Source organism: Sciurus vulgaris, assembly GCF_902686455.1.
Source record: "Sciurus vulgaris genome assembly, chromosome: 8".
NCBI classification, from domain to species: domain Eukaryota; kingdom Metazoa; phylum Chordata; class Mammalia; order Rodentia; family Sciuridae; genus Sciurus; species Sciurus vulgaris.
In genome coordinates this window covers 26,013,061-26,039,360 of record NC_136468.1, presented here as the reverse complement: position 1 = coordinate 26,039,360, position 26,300 = coordinate 26,013,061, and the positions used below count along the sequence as shown (strand labels likewise).

The 26,300-nt window shown below is 41.0% G+C and overlaps 1 protein-coding gene across 1 annotated transcript in view; it reads left to right on the top strand.

Annotated features, from left to right (window-relative positions):
- Positions 1–26,300, top strand: part of SND1 (staphylococcal nuclease and tudor domain containing 1) — a 421,454-nt gene that overhangs the window by 212,215 nt on the left and 182,939 nt on the right. The window contains exon 13 of the mRNA XM_079151650.1: positions 22,476–22,586. Coding sequence (XP_079007776.1) covers positions 22,476–22,586 — 111 coding nt within the window. The remainder of the gene's footprint in view (positions 1–22,475; positions 22,587–26,300) is intronic.

The following is a 26,300-nucleotide window of genomic DNA, read 5'->3' as shown; positions in this document are numbered from 1 at the left end:
AAAGCAGGAGGCAGGCTGTCATGGTGGGAAGATGCCTGGGTTACGACTTGAGGCGTGCATTCTAATCCAAGTTTGTCACTCAATTTTTTTTTTAATGTCTCCGGATCTCAGTTAAGGCATCTGTAAAATAAAGGAATTGGAGTAGAACACTAAGATCCTTTCAGCAATAAACTGACTTTTCCTAGTTGTGGTAACCAAGTTCACCTGCTCTTCTAGTACTTAAACTGTGCAGTGATCTCCTGTAGCCCTTAGTACATTGTCAAGCTCGTAATCATTACTCAAGAAGCATCTCATAATAGTTTTATTGACATATTGCTGCTACTTACATTTTTCAAGCTTAAGCTTGATAGGCCAAAGTAGTACTTGACAAACTGTAAATGTGAAGATGAATCTGATTTTTCAGTATTCTCCGGGCTAGATGTAAGAATAAACTTCCTAGTTTACATACAATAGTGAACTACAGTGATAGGAGAAATGTGGGAAATTGCTGTTAGGTGTCAAATCCACTTTCGAATTAGTTTTCTGTTTTTGAATCTGTTGTTTGAACACAGTACTGCTAATGAGCTCAGTCCATTTGTTACAGACAAAAAAGGTACTTAGCCAAAGTAAAAGGACTAGCTAGTAAAGAATCTGAATCTTAGACTGGTTTTCCCACTAGAAGATATAGTATATACCCTCTCCCATTTCCTCATCCCTCCCTCCTCTTTGTTATACTGTAGAACATTTGGGTAATATATCTTAAACAAATGGTGGATATTAAAAAATTGAGGAAAATAAGTAAATATTGTCTTATAAATTAGCCACATAGCTTGGTCTCTCACTCTTTACCAGTACCATGTGTGCCCAGTGGATAGGAGCCTTAATGCAAGGCTTGAAAGAAAATTCTGCTGCTGACATGTCCCAAATCACAACCCACATGTATAAGCCTTAAGTTATAATAAACACTTAATGAAATGATGCTCCATCTAGTTCACCTTGAATGTGATCTTCAAGTGTTGTGTAGAGATATGGATGGATACACAGTGCTGTAGCATGTATGCACTCTGACTATTGATCAGTAAATCCTGGTTCACATTAAAAAATCAATTATAATAATATCTGAGCCAGGAGCATTTATATGTACCCTCTCATTTTAAAGGTGTGGGAACCAGCACAGGCTTAGCACACGTTCTGTAGAAAGAGCTGGGGTGAGAGCCCTGGTCCTCTGCTCTGCATCACTGCTCTGTGTCTTGCTGGCTTAATGAAATGAGCTCAGAGTTGCTATCGTTGGCCACAGAGGGCTAGCGGAGGTGGGGATCATTACACAGCTTTTACTATTGAGAAGGAACTGTGTTCAACGTCTCTTTCATTCGTGTGGATGATGGATCACGGTTATCTTTAATATTCCTGTTTTACCATATGCATCTGGTTCAGTGTTCTATTGTCTCTTCACTTTTTTAAAAAATAATTTAGATGAAGAATTTTTACTATTAACTCATGTCAAGATCATGTCTTGTATTAAACTCTTTCAAAAGCAAAACAACTCTGCCACACTGAGATAGATATGTTTTTGAGAAAGTCACTTTCCTTTTCTGTGAGTTTTAGAAAACAAATGAAATAAACGAAACTAAAATCTAACGTTTTTGGTGCCCACAGCTATGAAATTGTTTTAACTGGTAAATAGTTTATTGCCTGTGATTTTTTTTTTTTTTCATCCATTAGGAACATGTTTATAAATTCACCAGCAACAGAACTTCTTCATGTTTACCTGGTTCATTCATTCTTTTAAAATAGTTTTTTTAGTTGTAAATGGACATAATACCTTTATTTTTATTTATTCATTTTTATGTGGTGCTGAGAATCGAACCCAGTGCCTTACTCGTTTGAGGCAAGTGCTCTACTGCTGAGATACAACCTCAGCCCCGGTTCATTCACCCTGTTTTTTCTTTCTTTCAATTTTTAATTTTAGGGATTTTATTTTTTTATTTTTAATTCATTGTACACAAATGGGGTGCAGCTTTTCATTTCTCTGGTCGTACACGAAGCAGAGTCACACCGTTTGTGTAATCATACATGTACATAGGGTAATGGTGTTTGCCTCATTCCATTTTCTTTCCTTCCCCCTGCCATTCATTCTTATAAGCACCTATAATTGATCCCTTTGCCTGAATATAGTGAGGTTTTGTTGTTGTTTACTTAAGAGAGGCCCCTTTCACATTTTCCACTTTAATAAGTTGTTTGGATATTGTTAAAGTGACTTTCATTACCAGGAGCAGTGTCCTCAAAGCCATCTTCACTTAACTACTAATTTTCTCCTGCCCTTTTGCTTTTCCGTAGTAGAGTGACTGGAACTGTTAAGTTATAGAGGGTTGGGAAAGCTCAGAGACTCAGGGTTTTAGGTAGAGAGTGCACATGAAGTCCTTACTCAGTGAGTAGGAAGACAAGTCTTTTCCTCTATTCCAAGCACCTAAGCAGAGGGTTAAGGACTAAGTGCTGCCCACCTGCTTGCTCTGGACCCTGCCACTGGGATGAGAATTGGGTGATACCGTGGAGTGGAGAAGGTCCTGAATGGCCTGTTCTGGGCCTTAAAGCCTTACTCTGTCAACTGCCTCTTCCCCTGGGCCTGGGCTTCCATGTTTCCTAGTTTTGGAAGAAAGTGTGGTCTTAGGGACCTTTTATTTTTAAACTCTTAGGAATGAATCCTCAGTTTAATTTGTTAGGATGCTTTTGGTTGTAAGGAACAGCAGCAACTCTCACTATCCTGAACAAGGAAGTTATATGAAGAACTTACGAGCAGCAAATAGAATTAGCCTATGGCTAGAGTAGCAGCTTGGGAAATCGATGGAATCAGGGAAACTGCAAAGGACCGAGATGCAAGAAGCAAAATAATTTTCTTTAGTTGGAAAGAGGCCCTATTGTAAATAAAGTCTGATTGTTCCTGTGCTTTGTGTCACTCTCCAGGCAGGAACATTTTATAGTCAGAGACTCTGCCATATGTCTGTGCCCCACTTGCTAGGGTCCAGGGCAAGAGTAGATGTCTGATTTTCATCTTCTGTGAAACCTACAGCTGTGCGATATGTCAAAGGAAAATGACAGTTGTCTTGTTACCTCCACTATTTAACATTTAAAGACCATATTATTCATAAAAATATGAAAGGACTACAGTCAGTAAGGACCCTTGTACTTCAGTGACTTCAGTTAGGAATCTGGGACAATGGTAGGGAAGACAAAACCCGAGTGCCTGTGCAAACTCAATCATACTCTGTCATTACTGAGCGAGAGAAGATGAGGGTGTTTTCACCTGATACCTGATACACTGCTTTTCTCCCCCACCCCTTCTTAAACCTAGTGCCTCCCACATGCTCTATCTATCAGCTGCCCTCCTAGCCCCAACATACTGCTCTGTTTTGAAATCGTATTTCAAAATGGAAAGAGCGGCAGAGAAAATAGGAGGTAAAGGAAGCATACCTGTGTTTACAATGAGCATTTCTTCTTGGTGTTGGACTATATATTGAGAGCAAAAGAGAAGTCATCAGACATTTCAAAATCATTCATCCCTTAAATAGATCCTCTGGATCCCCAGACAGCAGGCAAATGATTGTAATTAAATGTTTAATATATGTTTTAGCTAGCATATTAGCATTAGAGTGATCAAATTCATAATATGATGTAGATAGATTTTTTTAATGTGCTGATACATTTTTAATACATTAAGGGCATCTTAGATAATTCATGTGTACATTATATTTATTCTTGTTTTATAGAATTCTAAAAGGACAGCAGTATAATAAAGGGAAATGGTCTGAGACTCAGAGCTCTTAGATACCCATTGTGAGGGTATCGTTCTGTTTTTCTCTTAGACAATTCATTTACAATTTTTCTGAGTTTCTCTCTGGATCTGTCTTCATCTCCGTGGAAGCATTTGGATTAGTTTATCTCTGTGGACTCTTTGCTCAAAAATTCTATGACTCAGTCAGTTATTACTTTGTTTTCATCTGACAGCCAGAGAACCCCCTGGGAACTCAGTGAGTAAAATCAATCTGCTTGTCAATAAATATTTATTGAGTGCCTACTAAGTGTGTGGCTCTTCTTGGATCAGTAGGGAATGCGGTCTAGGTGGTAAGACAAGATGTGTGCACAAAGGAAGCTGACAGTCCACAGCAGTAACAAAAGAGTATAGAATGAGTCTCCAGGCCCAGAAGTGGGGTGAGGGCAGGTTTGGGCACTGGCTGAGGAGTGGACTGGGGGCTGAAGCAGAAAGCCAAAAGGGGCTTCATGGAGTGGGACTGTGGGGCCAGTGAGGATGAGGTTGCACATTGCCCTTAATGATCTCTTGCTCTGTCCTGTGTGCCACTGTTTAATCAAAAGAAAACTGATTTTGGAATCAGAAAACCTGGCTTTTGATCATGGCTCTGCCACCTACAACAGGATTACTTGTAGCAAGTCTGAAACCGTTTACTCTTTTGTGGCACAACAGGCACTAATCCCTAATGTGTTACTACAGGTTTAGCCTGTTGTATGTTAACATGCCCTTCTATAGTCCTAGAGCACCCACAGGTGTTCACTAATCTGAAATTGTCTTTTGCAAAAATGAAAGAAAAATTTGTGTTATCAGACACTGAAAGTGTAGGTATTGGACAAGATGATTGGCAAGTCCTTTCCACATTGAAACGCCACCTTTCCGCTGCAGCCTTCAGTAGCCTTTCTGGTTGGTCATAGATCTTACAAGTGGTGCAGACTTCCTGCACCTCAGGTTCCTGGTTTGTGAAAGAGGGATGGAAATAGTTCAGAATTTTATGGGGACAAATTGAGTTAAGTGTGAAGTATTTAGAGTAGCGCACAGCAAAAATTAGTCTTCCTATCTATCCTTTCTCCCACCACTTTCCTATTCCCTGGCACCCATCTCCCCTGCTCTCCCTCTCCCTCTCCCCTTGCCCATCCCCAGCCCACCTGTCCTCTTCCCTTCCACCATCACCACTTCGGTCTAGTCATTTGATGTTTGTCTCCATACTTTCAGGCAGGTTTTCTGTGGTGGTGGACCTGAGAATGAGAACTCCTTGCCAGCCTAATGCTTTAAGAGGATTAAACTAACAGTGTTTGGGATTGTTCAGCCCTGCAAGGAGACCCAGGAGGGGAGGCTGAGTAGGCCATATGAGAGGTAGTGGGGGGGTCTCAACTGGAGTAGTGAAAAAGAACAGAAAAGGACAATCATGAGAGAAAGAAACCATGTAGATTTGAGTTCAAGGATTTTATTCTGGAATGAGAGTGAAGTCAGGCCTAGATTGACTGATGGTCCTACAGATTAGGGCTATTGGGAGGATGAGCTGATTTAGTAGGATTCAGAAAAGCTTCAGTCTAGGGAATGAGTTTTATTTTTGAAATGCTGAGTTTTACATGATGATGAATCATACAAATTCACATGTCCTGCAGAGTTGGAAATGTGAATGCATGACATATTTAGGAATAAGTGGACCAGTTTGGCTGCATTGGAAGTGCATGTTTGTTAGACATTTACTTTCTTCGAGCTAGATCTAGAATTTAATTAGTGATCTGTTTACGAAGGATCTCTCTGTCTCTGATGAATGAAGTTCATTTTTCAAAGAGGGATGGGTCACCTTGGGGGACATTACTGTAGTCGTAGGGAGAGAGAATCAGGCAAGTCATACCCTTTCCATTTTTCCTCTCTCTTCTTTTGGTGGTTTAAGATCAAGGAAAATATTAGACATTCGAGGATGGACATTGCTTCATTGCCACTTATAGTTAATATGTCCTCATCTTTCAGCCAACATTCATCATTGCTCTAACTTCCCCAGATGTTTTACTGACTTGGAACAGCCCTGGTACCTGGAGAGGAGCTGGCATAATGGAGTATAATACAAGTTTTGCTTGTCTTATAAAGACATAAGTATGATATTGCTGAATAAATGAAACTATCAAATAAGAGGTGACAATAAGATTACAGTACTACAGAAATCCTGGGGGCAAAATAAAATCGTCTATTTACTAAGCATAACTATTTGATATAACTATTTGAGGTTATGCTTTATCCCCCTCTTTTTCTAAATTGCTTTGACCCATATTTTCAACACTGTGCTCTCCACTAGCCAGATTTATGAAGTGGGTTAGGTTTTTAATTCTACTGCTTCCAGCTGTATTTTTTTATCTTATTTTCCACTGTCAATTGTTCTTTTAGGAGATCAAGGTAAGTATGCTCACCTAGGTAGGTAGGGCATGAATGAACTACGGTATGGATATAGTGTGGCTCAGAAGTACCTAGGAGTAGAGAATCAGCTATTCTGGCAGGGTGAATACTGAGTGACATCTCTTTATCACCTGCTTCTAAAACCCAAGTCCCTGGATGTCTCTGGTTTTATGTCTTTTCTCCCAGTCTGAAGGGTGCTATTAGAGCTCAGTGGGACATGGCCTCTGAAGCTACAGGGGCTTTTGTCAGTGCTCAAGTGTCAGCCTCTCATATAATGAAGTTTGGATGGACATGGGCTGTAGCAATTCCACGGTTTATCTGTCTACAAAGCAGTAATTTTTGCATGGGATGACTTTTCTTTTTCCTCTCTCTTCTCCCTCCTTTCTCTTCCCTTACCTCCACCCCACTTCTTTCTTTTTCTGTCTCCCAGTTTTGTTTATGGGTTGTCTTTGGTTTCTAACCAAGCATCCTTTCAAGTTCCAAAAGTAGAACAAAGTCCCATATGAGTCTTCATTGTTTTTTCTCCACTTTCCTTCCCCACGAGGAAGAATGGTTATGATCGCTAATACACTTTGTCATTGTTCCCAAGAGTTCTTGATTTTTATTTATTGGAGGGGGGGTCTTGATTTTTATATCTCAACTCAACCTCCAGAAAATTCTCTTAGCATTCAGTTTTATGTAAAATCACAGACCGTTATACATTCTGAAAACTCATGAAGTATGAAATCACACTTACTGGAGAGATTGTTTGGAAGAGTGCTTCGTTGCTTGACTCATTTCTAAGTTTCATTCCATACTTGCCCATTTGTGAGTCTGGCTATTTGGGGGTCACAGCCTTCTGTGGGTCTTGCTGTGCCTTGTGCTGCTGTGTAACTGCAACTGGGTTGGTCGGTTGTCAAAGACAGACACTTGACTTTCAGAGCCTGGAGTGATGAAGCTCTGTCCTGAGACTCATGGGCTTTACCACAACACTTGATAGTCTTTGATTTTTCCCCTCACTTCACCCTAGTCACTGAAGCTTGGCGAGGGATATGTGAGCAGTTGAATCTTCTTTGTTTTCAGTCCATATCGTGAATACTGGGAAAATCTGTAGCTACTGTTCTCATCCTCTGTGACTGCTGGTGACAGGACTTGTTAAATGAAAGAAGAAGCCATTTAAGCTAAAAGATCAAAAGAATCAATTTGAATTAGTTTTAGAACTACATAAGTTTAAGGGGGAGGTGAAAAATGGGGAAGACATTGGGAAAGAGATTTAGTATATCTGTAAAGGATGTGTGCCATCTCGAATTTTCCAATTATTGATGCTTCTGAAACAAAATCTCTTGTCTACAGATGCTGCTTGGTTCTGTGAGAAATGCTTTCTGGCTGTATATGAAGGGGTTGGAAAATGGGGACCAAAAAATATCAATTCAGCCAGTGGAGACTGGCAAATCAGAGGCATTGCGTGGGGGTGTAATTGGAGATGCTGTCATGTGAGTTAGGGGAGCCATCCATTGTTCTTTAGGACGTTTTCCTTGTTTGCAGCTGGTTGGAAAATAGACATTTAAAAGGAGATATTCATTCCTTACACATGGTTTCCAGGTCTCTCTCATGTAAAGTTTTGCTCTCACTCTTTTATGGGTATATAGAGTCAGCTTAAAAAGCCAAGTCTGTTGATTCCTGCAATTTTCAGTGTTCTGCCTCAAAGAATGTGGATATTAGAGGTCTTAGTGTGAACTTGTAGAGAAGATCTGAAGCGAGCCTGGCTTTTGAGCCTGTGAGCTGTTGAACATTTTCCCTACTCATTCACTGCCTTTTGGGATGGCCAGCCCACATTCACTGTGTGTGTGTGTGTGTGTGTGTGTGTGTGTGTGTGTGTGTGTGTGTGTACGCGCACATGCATAAATGGAAATAGAACTATTATCCCGAAGAAAATTATTTTCCAGTCTTTGAGCTTTGTACCTACTTATTGAGTCCAGTGGTGACCTCTCTTTCCTACTTGTCTCTAACCTAATTGCAGAAAAGACAGAGCACCCCATATCTCCCCTCATTGATTGGCTGGCCCACAGAAGCCCATACCCTGAGCAGCCGAGGAGAAGTGAGATCAGCCATCTCATGTGTCAGAAATCAATATTGGAGCTCTGTCAGCTGGGGTTCTTCATCCCAGGGGGAAAGCCTGCACTTGTGGCAAAAGTGGTTACCACTGTGTAGAGAAATTAGAAACAACTTTCCAGCATTAAGATGCCGGAGCCTTTGAAGGTCATGGTAACAGAGGTCTGGGATACATAATGTCTCACTATAAAGAGGCATGCTCAGTTTATAAAATTTTACCACAGGACCTTGAAGCTATTATGAAGAACTTGTACAGTGGGTGAGTGTGTGTGTGACGTGCATATATCCTTCTGTCTATGCCTGTGATACATTTCTCACTACTGAAGTGATTTTACAAATACATTCAGCTATTAATTATTGTTCAGCCCATTCCTTTAACCTTGACTAAAATATATTACAGAAGCATTTCTTTAGGGGTCTGCTTTATTCTTAACGTATGCCCACATGTATTTGCCTTAAGGAAAATATTCTGCTTTTGTAATCTCCATAGGCACCTCAGTGACTGATAAAATGTGGGTGGTTTTTAAGTGGAAAGTCTTAAACTCAAAGAGCTAGATAAAGATCTATGAGCCAGAGCCATTGAGTTACCTGTTATCATTTTCAGATGGAAAGGGAAGAGGTGGGTGTGCAGGGGTGTGTTAAGGTATTATTCCCTGTGCCCACTTTTGATATCTTCATCTGTTTAACCCAGGTTCTGCTTTATCATGCAGTGTATTCCCTTTGAGTCAGCTCTACTTATAGGCACCAAATCATCGAAGTCACAGAACGTGTGAGTGAGAGAAGTACATGTACATGTGGGGAATGTTTTATCTTTATTCTCACTGTTGAAATGTGCACTACCTTTGACTGCGAGTATAACCAGACGGGAAAAGCATGTAGTCAGTCCAATTCTCTCATGAAGGTGCAAGATCACCCCGTCCCCCCACTTCTTCTTCTTCTTCTTTTTTTTAATAAGATCATCCTTGAGAAGCTCTCTTCTCTGCCTCTATGGAAAGTTAGGGGTGGTTGGTGTCTGTAGACAAATGGAAACAATTCTTTCTCCCAACAGTTAAGGCAGGTCAAAGGAGGCATAACGGCCCAAAAGGATAATCTAGCCTGGAGCATCAGAGCCCATGAGGGGGGTAGAGGTGTCTTCACAAGGGCAGAGCCCAGGCTGAATGCAGACATTCACGCAGAGACTGAGCACCTACTGAGGAGGCAGAGACAGCAGTGATACAAGATTGGTTACATTGCCAGGGTTTTGATCCTGTAAGTAAAAGTACTAAGGATAAGCCCCCTCAACTGTCAGAGAAGGGAGTCACAGATAAGGAAAGGAGGAATACTTGTGTTGAATTCAAACTGGAGGCATTTGTGTTAACTCAGAATATGTTCGTAACTGTGGGGCAGTTCTAAAGAGAGTTTTCTTAAAGCTGATATTGAGTCTCTTCTGTGGTTGAATATGTCACCCCAGATTTACATATTGGACACTTAATTCCCAACATAGCAGTGTCAAGACATAGAGTAATAATGTGTTCAAGTCATGAGGACAGAACCCTGATGAATGGATTAAAGGCAGTTATCCTGGGAATAGATCAGTTATCACCAGGGTGGGTTCTTAAAAAAGTTAGACCAGCCTCTTGCTTTCTATCACACACACTTAATTGTCCCTTCCCATCTTCTGATGTAGCACAAGGAACCTTACCAGATGGTAGTACCATGATCTTCAGATCATGAGCCAGGAAAATCTTTCCTTCATAAATTACCCAGTCCCACTTATCCTGTTGTAGTAGCAGAGAATGGACCAAGACAGTCCTCCAGTCCAAATGTCCATCAGAGGCATCCCAGGTCTCTCAGCATTAGACCTAGTTATTGGCTAGTAGCAGCTGGTGGGAAGCATGGCCTTGGCTGAAATAGCAGTGGTGGATTTCAGAGCACAGCGGCTGAACCATCACTCAGTTATTCTTCCTGCAGTTGGTGATCCAAGAGGCGTGTTTTCATGTCTTCCACACATGGTTTTCAATAATTGTACATAGATATAGAAATAAATATAGATTATAAATGTGGGCTCCTTAGATAAATGGCTAAATCTAGACCTGGGAAAGACTATACAAGATAAGCCTGTAACATGTTGTGTCAGAAAATAAGGAGTTGTCAAAGAAGGTTAGGGGACCTGTCCAAAGTATATTGATGTCACTTGTCTCTGCTCCCTTAGGCCAAGTTGAGAGCAATTTGAAAATCAAAATAAGAACAATAGTAGTATATCATAACCCTTTTAATAACATGAGATACCATGAATTCACACTAAGTCAACTAAATAAATGAATAACTTGGGAGTTTGGTGAGGGATAAAAATTAAGTAGTTCAAAGTTTCTCACCAAGTATCTGTTGTTACAAAGAGCAACAGAATACAGTGGTGAGACCTGGTGATCAAAGATACCATTATTGGTAATTGCACTTTATTACATATCTTGGATATGATCGTGAAGAAACAGACAAATCAAAATACCTGGCCTATATGCTTTAGAAGTATCAAGGTCATATAAGTCAAAGAAAGAAAGGGACTCTTCCAGATTAAAAGGACATGACAACTAAATGGAATGCCTGGTTCTGAACTATGGCATTTCTCTCATTACCTATGGTTTCAGGAACCCGTGGTCAACCACTGCCCACAATATTAAAATACCCAGGAACAATAATTTATGTTTTTTTTTTTTTTATTGTAAACAAATGGGATACATGTTGTTTCTCTGTTTGTACATGGCGTAAAGGCATACCATTTGTGTAATCATAAATTTACATAGAGCAATGTTGTTTGATTCATTCTGTTATTTTTTCCCTTCCCCCCACCCCTCCCACCCCTCTTTACCCTCTATACAGTAGTTCCTTCCTCCATACTTGCCCCCCTCCCTAACCCTAACTCTAACCCTTCCCTCCCCCCCATTATGTGTCATCCTCCACTTATTAGCGATATCATTCGTCCTTTGGCTTTTTGAGATTGGCTTATCTCACTTAGCATGATATTCTCCAATTTCATCCATTTGCCTGCAAATGTCATAATTTTATCATTCTTTATGGCTGAGTAATATTCCATAGTATATATATATACCACAGTTTCTTTATCCACTCATCAATTGAAGGGCATCTAGGTTGGTTCCACAGTCTGGCTATTGTGAATTGAACAGCTATGAACATTGATGTGGCTGTATTTCTGTAGTATGCAGATTTTAAGTCCTTTGGGTATAGGCCAAGGAGTGGGATAGCTGGGTCAAATGGTGGTTCCATTCCAAGTTTTCTAAGGAATCTCCACACTGCTTTCCATAGTGGCTGCACTAATTTGCAGCCCCACCAGCAGTGTATGAGTGTACCTTTCTCCCCACATCCTCGCCAACACCTGTTGTTGCTCGTATTCTTGATAATCGCCATTCTAATTGGGGTGAGATGGAATCTTAGGGTGGTTTTGATTTGCATTTCTCTTATTACTAGAGATGTTGAACATTTTTCCATATGTTTGTTGATTGCTTGTACATCTTCTTCTGTGAAGTGTCTATTCATTTCCTTAGCCCATTTGTTGACTGGACTATTTGAATTCTTGGAGTAGAGTTTTTTGAGTTCTTTATAGATTCTGGAGATTAGTGCTCTATCTGAAGTATGATTGGCAAAGATATTCTCCCACTCTGTAGGCTCTTTCTTCGCATTGCTGATAGTTTCCTTTGCTGAGAGAAAGCTTTTTAGTTTGAATCTATCCCAGTGGTTGATTCTATCTTTTATTTCTTGTGCTATGGGAGTCCTGTTAAGGAAGTCTGGTCCTAGACCAACAAGGTGAAGATTTAGACCTACTTTTTCTTCTATAATCTGCAGGGTCTCTGGTCTGATTCCGAGGTCCTTAATCCATTTTGAGTTTAGTTTCGTGCATGGTGAGAGATATGGGTTTAGTTTCATTCTGTTGCATATGGATTTCCAATTCTCCCAGCACCATTTGTTGAAGAGGCTATCTTTTCTCCATTGCATATTTTTGGCCCCTTTGTCTAGTATGAGAAAATTGTATTTATTTGGGTTTGTGTCCGTGTCCTCTATTCTGTACCATTGATCTACCTTTCTATTTTGGTACCAATACCACGCCGTTTTTGTTACTATTGCTTTGTAGTAGAGTTGAAGATCTGGTATTGCAATACCCCCTGTTTCACTCTTCCTGCTAAGGATTGCTTTAGCTATTCTGGGTTTCTTATTCTTCCAGATGAATTTCATAATTGCTTGCTCTATTTCTGTAAGGTACACAATTGGGATTTTAATTGGAATTGCATTGAATTTGTATAGCACTTTAGGTAGTATGGCCATTTTGACAATATTAATTCTTCCTATCCAAGAACATGGAAGATCTTTCCATCTTCTAAGGTGTTCTTTAATTTCTTTCTTTAGTGTTGTATAGTTCTCATTGTAGAGGTCTTTCACCTCTTTTGTGAGATTGATTCCCAAGTATTTTATTTTTTTCGAGGCTATTGTGAATGGGGTAGTTTTCCTAATTTCTCTTTCTGAAGATTCATCACTTATGTATAAAAATGCGTTGGATTTATGGGCATTGATCTTGTAACCTGCTACTTTACTGAAATCACTTATGAGTTCTAAGAGTTTTCTGGTGGAATTTCCAGGTTCCTCTAAATATATAATCATGTCATCAGCGAACAGGGATAGTTTGAGTTCTTTTCCAATTCGTGTCCCTTTAATTTCTTTGGTTTGTCTAATTGCTCTGGCCAGAGTCTCAAGAACGATGTTGAATAGAAGTGGTGAAAGAGGGCATCCCTGCCTTGTTCCAGTTTTTAGGGGGAATGCTTTCAGTTTTTCACCATTTAGAATGATATTAGCCATGGGCTTAGCATAAATGGCCTTTACAATGTTAAGGAATGTTCCCACTATCCCTATTTTTTCTAGTGTTTTGAGCATGAAGGGGTGCTGTATTTTATCAAATGCTTTTTCTGCATCTATTGAAATAATCATGTGATTCTTGACTTTAAGTCTATTAATATGGTGAATTACGTTTATTGATTTCCGGATGTTGAACCAACCTTGCATCCCTGGGATGAAACCCACTTGATCATGGTGCACTATCTTTTTAATATGTTTTTGTATGCGATTTGCTAAAATTTTGTTGAGAATTTTTGCGTCGATGTTCATTAAGGATATTGGTCTGAAATTTTCTTTCCTTGATGAGTCTCTGTCTGGTTTAGGTATCAGTGTGATATTGGCTTCATAGAATGAGTTTGGGAGGGTTCCCTCCTCTTCTATTTTATGGAATACTTTGAGAAGTATTGGAATGAGCTCTTCCATAAAGGTTTTGTAGAACTCGGCTGAGAACCCATCTGGTCCTGGACTTTTCTTTGGTGGTAGGCTTTTGATGACTTCTATTTCAGTACTTGAAATTGGTCTATTTAAATTGTTTATGTCCTCCTCATTCAGTTTAGGCAATTCATATGTCTCTAGAAACCTGTCGATGTCTTCGAAATTTTCTATTTTGTTGGAGTATAGATTTTCAAAATAGCTTCTAATTATGTTTTGTATTTCCATCCTGTCTGTTGTGATATTTCCTGTTCATTCCGAATTTTAGTGATTTGGGTTTTCTCTCGTCTTCTCTTTGTTAGTGTGGCTAAAGGTTTATCAATTTTGTTTATTTTTTCGAAGAACCAACTATTTATTTTGTCAATTTTTTGTATTGTTTCTTTTGTTTCAATTTCATTGATTTCAGCTCTGAGTTTAACTATTTCCTGTCTTCTACTACTTTTGGTGCTGTTCTGTTCTTCTTTTTCTAAGGCTTTGAGCTGTAGTGTTAGGTTGTTTATTTGTTGAGTTTTACTTCTTTTATTAAATGCGCTCCATGAAATAAATTTCCCTCTAAGTACTGCTTTCATAGTGTCCCAGAGATTTTGATATGATGTTTCTTTGTTCTCATTTACCTCTAAGAATTTTTTAATTTCCTTCCTAATATCTTCTGTTATCCATTCATCATATAATAGCATATTGTTTAATCTCCAGATGTTGGAATAGTTTCTGTGTTTTACTCTTTCATTTATTTCTAACTTCAATCCATTATGATCTGATAGAATACATGCTAGTGTCTCTATCTTCTTGTATTTGCTAACATTAGCTTTGTGGCATAATATATGGTCTATTTTAGAGAAGGATCCATGTGCTGCTGAGAAGAAAGTGTATTCACTCTTGGTTGGATGGAATATTCTATAAATGTCTGTTAAGTCTAAATTATTGATTGTGTTGTTGAGATCTATGGTTTCTTTGCTCAATTTTTGTCTGGAAGATCTGTCCAGTGGTGAGAGCGGCGTGTTAAAATCACCTAGTATTATTGTGTTGTGGTCTATTTGGTTTCTGAAATTGAGAAGGATTTGTTTGACATACATAGATGAGCCACTGTTTGGGGCATAGATGTTTATGATTGTTATATCTTGCTGATTTATGCTTCCCTTAAGCAGTATGAAATGACCTTCTTTATCCCTTCTGACTAACTTTGGCTTGAAGTCCACATTATCGGAAATGAGGATGGATACTCCAGCTTTTTTGCTGAGTCCATGTGCATGGTATGTTTTTCCCCATCCTTTCACCTTTAATCTATGGGTATCTTTTTCTATGAGGTGAGTCTCTTGCAGGCAACATATTGTTGGATCTTTCTTTTTAATCCAGTCTGCCAGTCTATGTCTTTTGATTGATGAATTCAGGCCATTAACATTCAGGGTTATTATAGAGAAATGATTTGGTTTCCCGGTCATTTGGTTCATTTTTAAAATTTTGTTTATTTATTTGTTTGACACAACTTGTTTCCTCCTTTATTTGACAATTCCTTTAGGATAATTCCTCCCTTTGCTGATTTGCTTCTTTGTTTTTCATCTCTTCCTCATGGAATATTTTGTTGAGAATGTTCTGTAATGCTGGCTTTCTTTTTGTAAATTCTTTTAGCTTTTGTTTATCATGGAAGGATTTTATTTCATCGTCAAATTTGAAGGTAAGTTTTGCTGGGTATAAGATTCTTGGTTGGCATCCATTTTCTTTCAGGGCTTGAAAAATGTTGTTCCAGGACCTTCTAGCTTTTAGGGTCTGGATTGAAAAATCTGCTGATATGCGTATTGGTTTCCCCCTGAATGTAATTTGGTTCTTTTCTCTCACAGCCTTTAAAATTCTGTCTTTATTTTGTATGTTAGGTATTTTCATTATAATGTGCCTTGGTGTGGGTCTGTTGTAATTTTGTGTATTTGGAGTCCTGTAAGCCTCTTGAACTTGATTTTCCATTTCATTCTTCAGATTTGGGAAATTTTCTGATATTATTTCATTGAATAGGTTGTTCATTCCTTTGGCTTGTTTCTCTAGGCCTTCCTCAATCCCAATAATTCTTAAATTTGGCCTTTTCATGATATCCCATAGTTCTTGTAGATTCTGTTCATGATTTCTTACCATCTTCTCTGTTTGTTCAACTTTGTTTTCAAGGTTAAATATTTTGTCTTCCATGTCTGAGGTTCTGTCTTCCAGGTGTTCTATCCTATTGGATATGCTTTCTATGGAGTTCTTAATTTGGTTTATTGTTTCCTTCATGTCAAGGATTTCTGTTTGGTTTTTTTTCAATATCTCTAACTCTTTATTGAAATGATCTTTTGCTTCCTGTATTTGCTCTTTTAACTGTCGATTGGTGCGATCATTCAATGCTTGCATTTGCTCTTTCATCTCATAGTTTGCTTCTCTGATCATTTTAATTATGTACATTCTGAACTCCTTTTCTGTCATTTCTTCTGCCATGCTGTCATTGGGTTTTATTGATGTAACATCTAGATTTGTTTGCAGCATTTTCTTTCCTTGTTTTCTCATATTGTTCAGATATCAGTGGACCGCTGAGATATTGCAGATTTCCTCTGTTGATTTACAGTGTCCCTGAAGATTTCTATATATATCCCCTCTTAGCCTTCAGTAGGCTGAAGTCTTGGAGGAAGTTGATAATGCGGTGCTCCACAAGGAAGCTGCCTCTCTAGGAGTGGTGGCCTTCAGGTGGGGTATATTCCCTGCTAGTGGGCAGAGGTGCCTCCACTTGTTGACCAATGGTCATCCAAAGGGGACCTAGGCTGTGGGCTGAGGCAAGGCCTGTTTGGGCCTGTGTCTCTGGTTTTATCGTCCTTGTGGGGAAACCTCACCAGGCAGGGAAGACTCACCCAGTGGGGAGGTCTCGCTGGTCAGTTTCCTCCTAGAGGTTCCCCTCAATTTACAGCTATTGCCTGGGCTGGGCTGCCTTCCTCTGCAAAGTTTCCAGGGGCCCGGCCCTACCTCCTGGGCCTGGGAGCCTCACCCTTCGCAGATGAATCTCCTTAGGCTGCCCCTCCTCAGAGAATTTGCCCAAAGGCCTGGAACCTTCGCTCCGCCCTAAGCCTGTCTCTGTGCGGCTCTTCCACCCAGAAGCCTCCTAGATCCTGGGACCCTGTTCTGCACCTAATCGCCTGGCTGCGTGGCCCCTCCTCTGAGCAGCCACCTGTGGCCCCGAACAATCGCTCTGAGTCCCAGAGACCCGCCACAGGCCTCTTCCTCCAGACAGCCGCCCACTGTGCCGGTGCGGTCACTAGGAGTCCAAGAAACTCACTTCGTGCCTCCTCCTCCCACCAACCACCCGTAGCCCGGGGCAATCAATCACTCCGAGTCGAAGTGACCCTCCCCGTTCCTCCTCCTTCTCCAGATAACCCCCCGGGTGTTCAGGAGCAGTCCCTCTGAGTGGCTGTGAATCCACGTGACCCCCTGCACGGGTCCTCTGGGCACCGCCCGGAGCTCTGGTGCGGCCACTCATGACCAAGCGTCCCACCACGCTTCTCCTCCAGGCAGCCCCCCTGTGTTCAGGAGCTGTCACTTTAAGACCAAACAACTCACCACTCGCCTTCTCCTCTGAGCAGCCGCCTGGAGCGCTAATGCAGTCACTGCGAGTCCAAAGGACCCGCCGCGCTCCTTCTCCTCCTTCTCCTACTCCTCCGGGCAGGCCCCGGGGTTCAGAAGTGGTCAGAGTCCAAACAGCTCGCCACGCAGCCCCTTCTCTGGCAACCGCCTGTAGCTCCCGTGTAGTCACCCGAATCCAAGCGGCCGCTCCTCTTCCTCCTTGTCCTCAGGGCAGGCCCCGGGGTTCAGAAGCGTCGTTCTGATTCCAAACTGCTCGCCGCGCGGCTTCTCCTCTGGCAACCGCCTGCAGCTCTGGTGCAGTCTCTCCGAATCCAAGTGGCCACGCTCCTCTCCTCCTCCTCAGGGCAGGCCCCGGTGTCCTGAGTCCACACAGTTCTCCCCGCCACTCCTCCCCCGGGCAGCCGCTGGAGCCCCAGTGGCTGCTCCGAGTCCCAGCGCTGTGCCGAGCGGCCTCCTCTACAGCGCTCCAGCGGGGGGAGGGGCGTCTCGCCGGCAGTTCTACTTCACAAAGTTTCCTGCGTTCCGGCACCCCCGTCCCATCCGGGATGCCCCCCCAGGGGGTGAGAGTCACCCGGCTACTTTGAGTTGGTCCCAAGCGTCCCAATATCTCCTCTCTTGAATCCTGAGTCCTGGAGCAACACGAAATGCAGCCACCCTCTAGGCCGCCATCTTGAAAACCTCCCTTATGTTTTAAATTATGCACCGTTCTGAGTAGTGTGATAAAGTTTTACACCATTCCACTTAATCCTGCCCAGGATTGGAGTCATCCCTTTGTCCAACATATCCACATTGTATATACTACCCTTCCACTAGTGACTTAGTAGCTATCTTGGTTTTCCGATTACTATCACGCTATCCCAGTGTTTGTGTTCAAGTAACCACTATTTTACTTAATAATGGCCCTGACGTGCAAGAACAGTGATGCTGGCAATTTAGAAATGCAAAAGCAAAGCTATAAAGTGTTCTTTTAAGTAAAAAAAGTACAGTACAAGAAGATATTTTGAGACCACATAACTTTTATTACAATATATTGTTATAGTTCTATTTTATGATTGACAGTTTTAATCTCTCACACTTTGTAGTTTTCAAATTAAATTTTACCATAGATAATGTATGTATGGGGGTGCTAAAATATAGTTGTCCATCATTATCCTTGGGAGTCTGGTTCTAGGACACCCTGCAGGTAACAAATCCATGAAAGCTCAAGTCCCTTATATAAAATATTGTAGTATTTTAGTATAACTCATGCATATTCTCCCATATAGTTTAATTCTGACAAGAAAAATGTTTGTACATGTTCAGTACAAAATTAGTTTTGTGTGTGTATGTGAATATTTTCAATGTGGGGGTGGTTGAATTCACAAATGTATAATCTATGGATGTGGAGAGCAGACAATACTATCCTTGGTTTTAGGCTTCTATTGGGAATCTTTGAATATGTCTCCTGTGGCTAAGGGTGTACTACTGTTGTAGGTCCTTTTTTTAAAATCAGCATTGCATTAAAACAATTGATTTGTGGATGTGATGGTAAGAATGTATCTATGTTAACAGCCCAGTTGGGCTTGCTTTTTTTTAACATGCAGGAAGATGGCCTGGTTTATAAGAAATGTACACTAAAGTATTTGGGGATGATAGTTCAACACGGTCAGCCACTTGCTCTCAAATGTGCGCATCTGCAACTTTTCTGTTATTCATAAAACTGGAAAATTGTTTCACAGTGTGTATATAACAGGAACAATTTTAGGCAATTGTCTCACCTATCAATATATTATTTGTTACTTCCAGTACTAGGGTGGGGAGAAGCAATGGAGAAGGCAGACAAAAATGTGATCAAACGTTTAAGAGACTGCTATAAACTGAAACTTTACTTTTTAAGATACCCACTGTCTTCTATGGGCATAAAATACCTTTTCTCCATGTTTGCAGAACACAGGACCTGATAGCTTTGAAATGATCTTATAGTGGGATCTTATAGCTTATATGGAAAGAAGTGCAAGGGGAGGAGATGCCCAACTACTTGTAGATATGTTGAGAACCTGCATGTAAGACTCATGTTGCCTATGTTTCTATCAGGAATACCTAATCATGCCTGGTGGCAACTGTTCACTTTTAATAGAACCCTCAATTTGTCTTTTAGTATGGAGAAGCAGCTTGATCCCAGCACTAATTCCTTTTGAGTTCCTAGCTGATATGGGTAGCGATTACTTACTCTCAGACCTCCAAGGCTGTTAGGTCCTTTTTCATTTGTTGACTGTGAATTATCATTTGCTCTAGACATGTAATTGGAGTAGAATTACTGATACATGCAGAAAGCTGAACTTACAAATTTGTCTAAAAGCCGCATAATGTCATGGCACACAATTTAATGTTCTCCTTTCTTCCTGGGCAGCTGATCAGTGCACTGCTGTCAGGTTCTGAGCCATCTTTAGCCAGGGGAAAATCTCCTGACCTTTCATTAGCAGCCAAAAGAAGTGAATGAGACTGTCAAGTACATGGATCTGGGCTAATTCCATTTTCGCTCACTCCCTTTCATTCTCTTTTCAAATTGTAGCTTCAGATAATGGGGAGGAGACAGACAAAATCTGGGAAGGCAGGGAGAAAGTTTTTGTCCTTGTTTTTCTGCTGGGCAAACTTGGCTTGGGAAATAAATAATGTTGCAGTGCTACATTTACAAAATGATTAGTTTTGGGTTTTTTTTTTTTTTTTTTTTTTTTTTTTTGGTCCTTTCCTTCTCTTAAAAGAGTCTCAGAACTTTGGGATGTTTTGTAACAAAAGAACTTGCTCTAATTTTGCCACATTAAAAAAAAATATTTTTATCCTAAGTGAGCTAAATAACTCCAATACAAAAATACTTTCTGTCTACCTTGTGTAAAATACTTTACTAGTAACTGGGCATAGAGCAAGAAGAACATGACCCTTGTCCTCACAGAGTGCAGGACAGGGAATACTAGGAGTTGATAATTGCAATATTACATTATGATTTATTAATGCACCAAGAAGAGACTATGTGTGATTCTCACATGCCTGGAATGTAGTAAAAACCCAATAATGAGTGTTGTTATTATTTTATGTATTTTTACTCTCTTTACTGATAAGCACCAGCACTATACTGTCCCTCCAGGGGAAATCTGTAATTAGGATAAGAAGCCAAGAGAACCTGGCTCAGGTGCTAAACTCTGGGGGCAAGGAAGAGGAAAGTAGTAGGCGGAGGGGGTGGAGGGAATTGGGAATCTAAGACCTTAGGTACTCCATATGGCAGGTCCTGACTGGGTTCTAGACATTTCCTGATAGGATCAACAGGGCCAAGACTGAAGAGTAGGGAAGGATTGTGCCCTTGGTTCTCTGTTGGCCAGGCAGGTGCTCAGTAATTCTGGGAAATGATTTGAGCAGCATTAATGGGAATGGATCATTAAACATTTGTGCTGTTTTTCTTAGTATTCTCTAGTTTTTTGTGTAGAGCCTTGTTTGCGTGAAATTTTTTTCACCCTCTCTGCCATTCCAGCTTTCTCTTCCAGACCCCATGTATTGGCTGTAAAATGTCAATGCTCAGTAAGTCAAAATGCAGTAACAAATATTTCTTTATTCTCTTGGCATTTAAAATTGCCAAGACATCACAACCTGTCAAAGTGAAGTTGCCCCTCACACTACTCCGTAGCTTTTTGGCCAGATCTTGAGTGGGTGGAGCCTCTGTCCTGCCCTGTTAGGGCTGCTTGGTGACAACCTTAGTTAAATCCCCACCACGTATCAACATCTACATCTGCTGATTTGGGGCTGTTGCCTTCTCCATGCTGCCAAAACACAACTCTGTGATAATGACAGCATTTGCCGGCATGCTCATGCAGTGACTCAGGAGACAGGGTGGCCAGCAAAGCAGCCTCTTTGTGGGAGTGGATTTTGAGAAGTGCTAATTCTGTGGCTTTTTGGAGATATTAATATCGTGTGGCAGTAGATAAACAGGCAGCAGAGGGGCAGATAATGAGAAGAGGATCAACCACAGCATCTTTTCCTCCTTGCTCTACCAGCACTTTTTTCTTCTTCTTCTTCTTTAAAAAAGTCTGTGCTGAGTATGGATGAACAGAACCCTTAAGTGGCTTAAACATACACAGATACTGGTCACTCCAACTGCCAGCATTCTCACAGTACCACTCTCAAAGGACCACTAGCCTGTTAAGAGTTAACTACATTTTCAAGCAATACTAAATCATAGCATATGGCACAGTAGCCTATTGCTTACGGTACCCTCTCCCCAAAGGGCAGCAAACCAGATGGTGTGAGTGGGGCCTTTGGTGTAATTATGACAGACACAAAGAAAGACATAACCACCAATCTCCCTCAGTAATATCATGTCTCTTTCTAGCATTTGCTCTCTGAAGTTTTGGGAAATTTTGTTTTTATAGTTGAATATTCATGTCCAAGTTCCCTTTCCAGACTGGGAGGAACCTTAGAAATAAGCTTCATTAGTTCTACCTTCACTTCCCATGTGCTCATCTCTTACTAGTAGTTGCAGCCACTATGAATGGGACTTCTCATTCCCTAGTGGAAGGAGTTGCTGGTGAAGAAAAGAAGGCTGAATGCATTTTTTAATTGCTTCAGATCATATTATGATCCATGATATCCCGTAGTCTCAGTTGGAATATTGCTCCAAAACTGGCCATCTTAGCTTTTATACTTTTCACTTTCTTTGATCCCCATGTGGTATTTTCTTACCAAAATGCCTGCTTCCTGGCTGTCCTCTTCCCTACTTCACTCTTGGCTTTCCTCCAAGCCCACATTGGGTGGGAGATCCACTCTCAGCAGTTGTGACGAGAAGAAAAGCACTTGGACCATCATGTTAAACCGATGCTTCTAACATTGCCAAAATGAAACAAGACATTTTCTAGTTACAGTATGGGCTGGGAAGGAGGTTTTGAGAAATTTAGGTCACGCTTTTATGTGTTTCATTTTTTTATGTATGTGCCTGATATTTTAGAGCAGACTTTTCTTGAGGGTAGTGGCTTGTTTATAACATTCTGTAAATAGCCCGGCCTAATGTGGGCTTTTTACAGATATTTTCTGCTAGTTTTTATGTATGGATTGATATAGCATCTGACTGTACTAACCAGAAAAATGCTGAACTAGGGAACTTTGTATTCAACCTTGTATTTGGATTTCCAGCTTAGCGACTCATTGGTCTTGAAATCTTTGGCCTCTCCCTCCCCCTGCCAGAATGCGTTAAGACCTCCAGGTGCTAACTGTTATTATTTCTGTTGACTGAGCCCCATATGCACCTCTAGTGCTCACTGACCTACCTTTTCTGTTGCAGAAACATTGCTGAGGCTCTTGTCAGCAAAGGTCTAGCCACTGTGATCAGATACCGGCAGGATGATGACCAGCGATCCTCACACTATGATGAGCTGCTTGCTGCAGAGGCCAGGTGAGTCAAAAAAATTACTAACGTAAAACCCACAGCCTCAGTTTTTTCTCTGCTGTTGTACCTATAGCTGAAAAGAATAGGTTAGAAAATAATATGCTGAGAGAGCTCGTATCCTTTTTTAATTCCAGTTTCCTCCCCATGAAAACAAGAAGAGCACACTTTGAACTTAATATCTAACCTTGATTAAGTTCACTTGGGCCTCCATTTTTTAAAATCTGTAAAATATACGAGATGTAATCTCATTATACAGATGTTATAAAAGGAACCGTGGATGAGCGTACTATAACAGATATTTTTATCCCATTTCTGGAACTAGCAGGGATGCCCTGCTTGTGTGTGTTGTACATTTGCCTGTGTGTCTTACCTTCAGAGGCCTGTCCTCCCGACCCCTCCCATTCATCACCTTTAGACCTTTTGTAATGTACAAAAGAAATGAAAACATTTATTGAGAAATGAGGTTTGGTTTCCAAAACTTTTGACAGCTGGCAGGAGAGCATTTGAGAAGCCTTGTGACATTTTACTTTTGTCCTTCATCCCAGTGGCTGGTTGCCCCAAGGACATGCATACTGCTCAGCAGTGTTTCTTGCCATTGACATTCCTCAAGGCTCTTATTGAGGGAGATTTTTGTCACTGGATGATACTGATAGATGAGTGATTCCCAGACTTCCTGGGAAATAACAAGAACTGAGCTACTTAATGCAGAACCAACTTAGATAGCTTAGCAGACTGCTTGGACTCAACCAAAATAGATCCATTGTTTCAAAGGCATTGCATGGGCTGGTCTCACTCAGCAGTTTTTCCATGGCCTCTAGGACCCCTTTAGTTCTAGAAGTTTGTCCATTGTCAGGTTATGTGCCATGGTTAGAAAAGGAATGAGTTTGGGTACCTGTTATCTAATCTCAGCTTTAGACTTGTCATTGAGATCACTTTTCGTGCTCTTTGGCCCAGAACATTGCCCTGATGTGTGACATTTACCTCTAACACTGTGTCATATCCTGATGGATAGAGCATCTATAGAATGTCACACAGAATGTCAGCAGGGAAATCAGTCTGTCAAGCTGTTGTGGCTTTTTGTCCTCTTTCTCATTGGCTTTTCCCAGTAGGCCCTGTCCAGGACCTGATTCTTGTGTATGAAGAGTTCAGTGAAAATATCCATATTTTTGATTGTTTAAGGCTCATTAGGAGACATTAAAAAATAATAATAATATGATATAGATCCATAAATATTGTTTCTCATAAACCCTCTTTATTCTTTCCTGTATTATCACTAGTCCAGATGGGCTCAAAGAACCCATGATTGGAATTGGGGCTTCACATCACTTAAAAATGTGCGATCATTTAGCCACTCTAAGAAATGAGCATTCAGTGAACGGTAGGTGAAATTCACAGGCTGGGCCCATGACCAGCATGTTCAGCCTCATCTGATGGCAACTCGAAGAACATGTTAACTGTTCCCAGAGAGGCAGGAGCACTGAGCGGTACAGTGGAGTGTACGCTGGTATTTCTAGTACTGGGTTCACTGTTCGCTAGTGACTATTTAATTCTGACAGGTAAGCATGGAAATAATTTGCAAAGCTGCTCTGGAAGGTGAAGCCAGAATAAGTTCTCTTATTATACTGTTAGAAATAGCCATGATGTGACTCTTGTTGTGAGTGTTGTTTAATGAGTAAACACTTATAGGGAAATTTTTTTAAAACTTAGGTTTTAAGAAGAAGATAGCCTCTTTAGTGCCGATTTTTGTGCTGAAGTAATGTAACAAGATGCTTGCTAAAGCATTGAGCTGCCTAGAGATAATTGTGTTGAGCCATTGCTTTCAGACTGATGGTGGAAAAATTGGCTTCAGGGTCATTGCACTGTTGCAGGTTGAGTAAATGGAGAGAAATTAACCACTTCCTCAAGCCCGTGAGGCATTGCCCAAAGGCAGTACAGACTTCATAAAGAATTAGGAGGAATGGCCAACCTCAACCGTGAGTGGGTTTTCCTTTGGAGCCTTACTGTCAGTGAGCCCTAGGGTGGTGGCCCAGTGCCATCTTCTAGATGCTAACCTCCAGCCAGGTGAAGTGATATCCAAGAAAAACCCAAACAGCTGCTAGGTATGGTTTATGGCTTTATAGCCATTAAAAAAGGTTTTCAGTGTAGGATGTATTTTTCTTTTGGCAAATGATAAAGTCTATCTCTTTTGCAGACCACCTGCTTTATTTCAGACACTGCTTTATTTTTGTTTGCCTTCAATTTGAAGCACTCTGTGCCCCCATGACGTGCTCCCCATGTGGCCCTTGGCTTTCTTACTTCCTTCTGTCACGTTATAGCATGTCAGAGCTCTTTTTACATGCTGCTTTTGCCCTTCATCCTCTGTTTGTTGAATATTATCTAAGTTTAGGGTTGCTTTCCCCTAGATAAATTAGCTATATTTTTTTCCACTTGAACTCTGTTTTGTGGTTTGATGCCCCCAATGTGGTTTTTCTACCTCCCAGCTTAGTGTCCTCTGCAGATCTCATTAGTGAGTTGTTTACTCCTTTTCTAGGCTATGAATAGAACCCCTCAACAAAAAGTCTTTGGTGTTGACCCCAAGTCTCTCACTGCATGGACTGTCACTTAACTGTCTTTTGTTTATCATCCTGCAGCCCCTTTTTAATCTTCAGTGATTGTGTTCTGAACCAAGCCAATTTGAATTAATTTTCCAAGTAAAATTTCTTGTACTACTGTATCTAATGCTTTTGGCAAAGGCCAAATTAATAACATCTTCTGCATTCATATCATTCATTCTGAAAGTTTAGTTGGGTGAAAGTAAAATTGGAAAGCTGTCATTTTCATGTAGTCCCTTCCCACTAAGGTGTCAGTTTCAGCAGATTTCCTTGCCCCTGACCTTGGTTACCTGTTTTTCTCTCTGGTAATCGCTAGTGATATCAGCAATGGTGCAGATTGCTCTTCCATTGACTTTGCTTTCCAGTGCACTGCCTGGCCATTAATCCTTTTAGAGAAACATTGTAAGCTTTGGGGAAAGGGCAGCCTGTTAGCTTTTCTGACTTCTCGGGTCAGTGCAGCTGCCTGCCTAGGAGTTGATGAGCTTTCTCAGGGCTCTGTAGCCACTACTTCCTCTGTAAGGGGGTATGATCTGCCAACCTTTCTCAGATCATCTGATGGCTGCTCAGGGAGTGGTATGTTAGGCGCTCCCTGGGAGACCAGGTGAGAAAGAAAGGGAAGAAGAATACCAATTGCAGTTTGCCAGTTGCTTTCAAGCATATCCACCTGCCTGCTAGAAACCCACTCTACCACCCCAGCAGCTTCTATCATTTTGTTGACCCTTCAAGGCACCTCTTTCAGACCCATGTCTGCTGATGGGCAACCCTCATTATGTCTCAAATACCTGGCCCATCTAGAGGAAGCCGCATCTTTTTGTTTGAAGGATAAATAAGCCTCTAATTCCCAAAAGGTAGCCTTCTTTTCTAGTTCAGTTGTCTGTCATCAACTACCTCCTCCCTAATTACCTTGTGTCCCAGCAAGATAAGGTTTGGGCATTTCCTTGTTTGTCTCAGGCCTTCTTTCTCGCAGGGGCTCCATGGAAAAGCCCTTGATTTTTGTCCCAGAGTTCTGAGAGCTCTTTTATGTTTGTCCTCCATAGTTTTTGAAAAAAGAGCTTGCGTGCAGCTGACCCACAGCTGTGGTTCTCTGTGATGCTCATAAACCTGGTCCTCCTTTTTAGAGACATCCTAT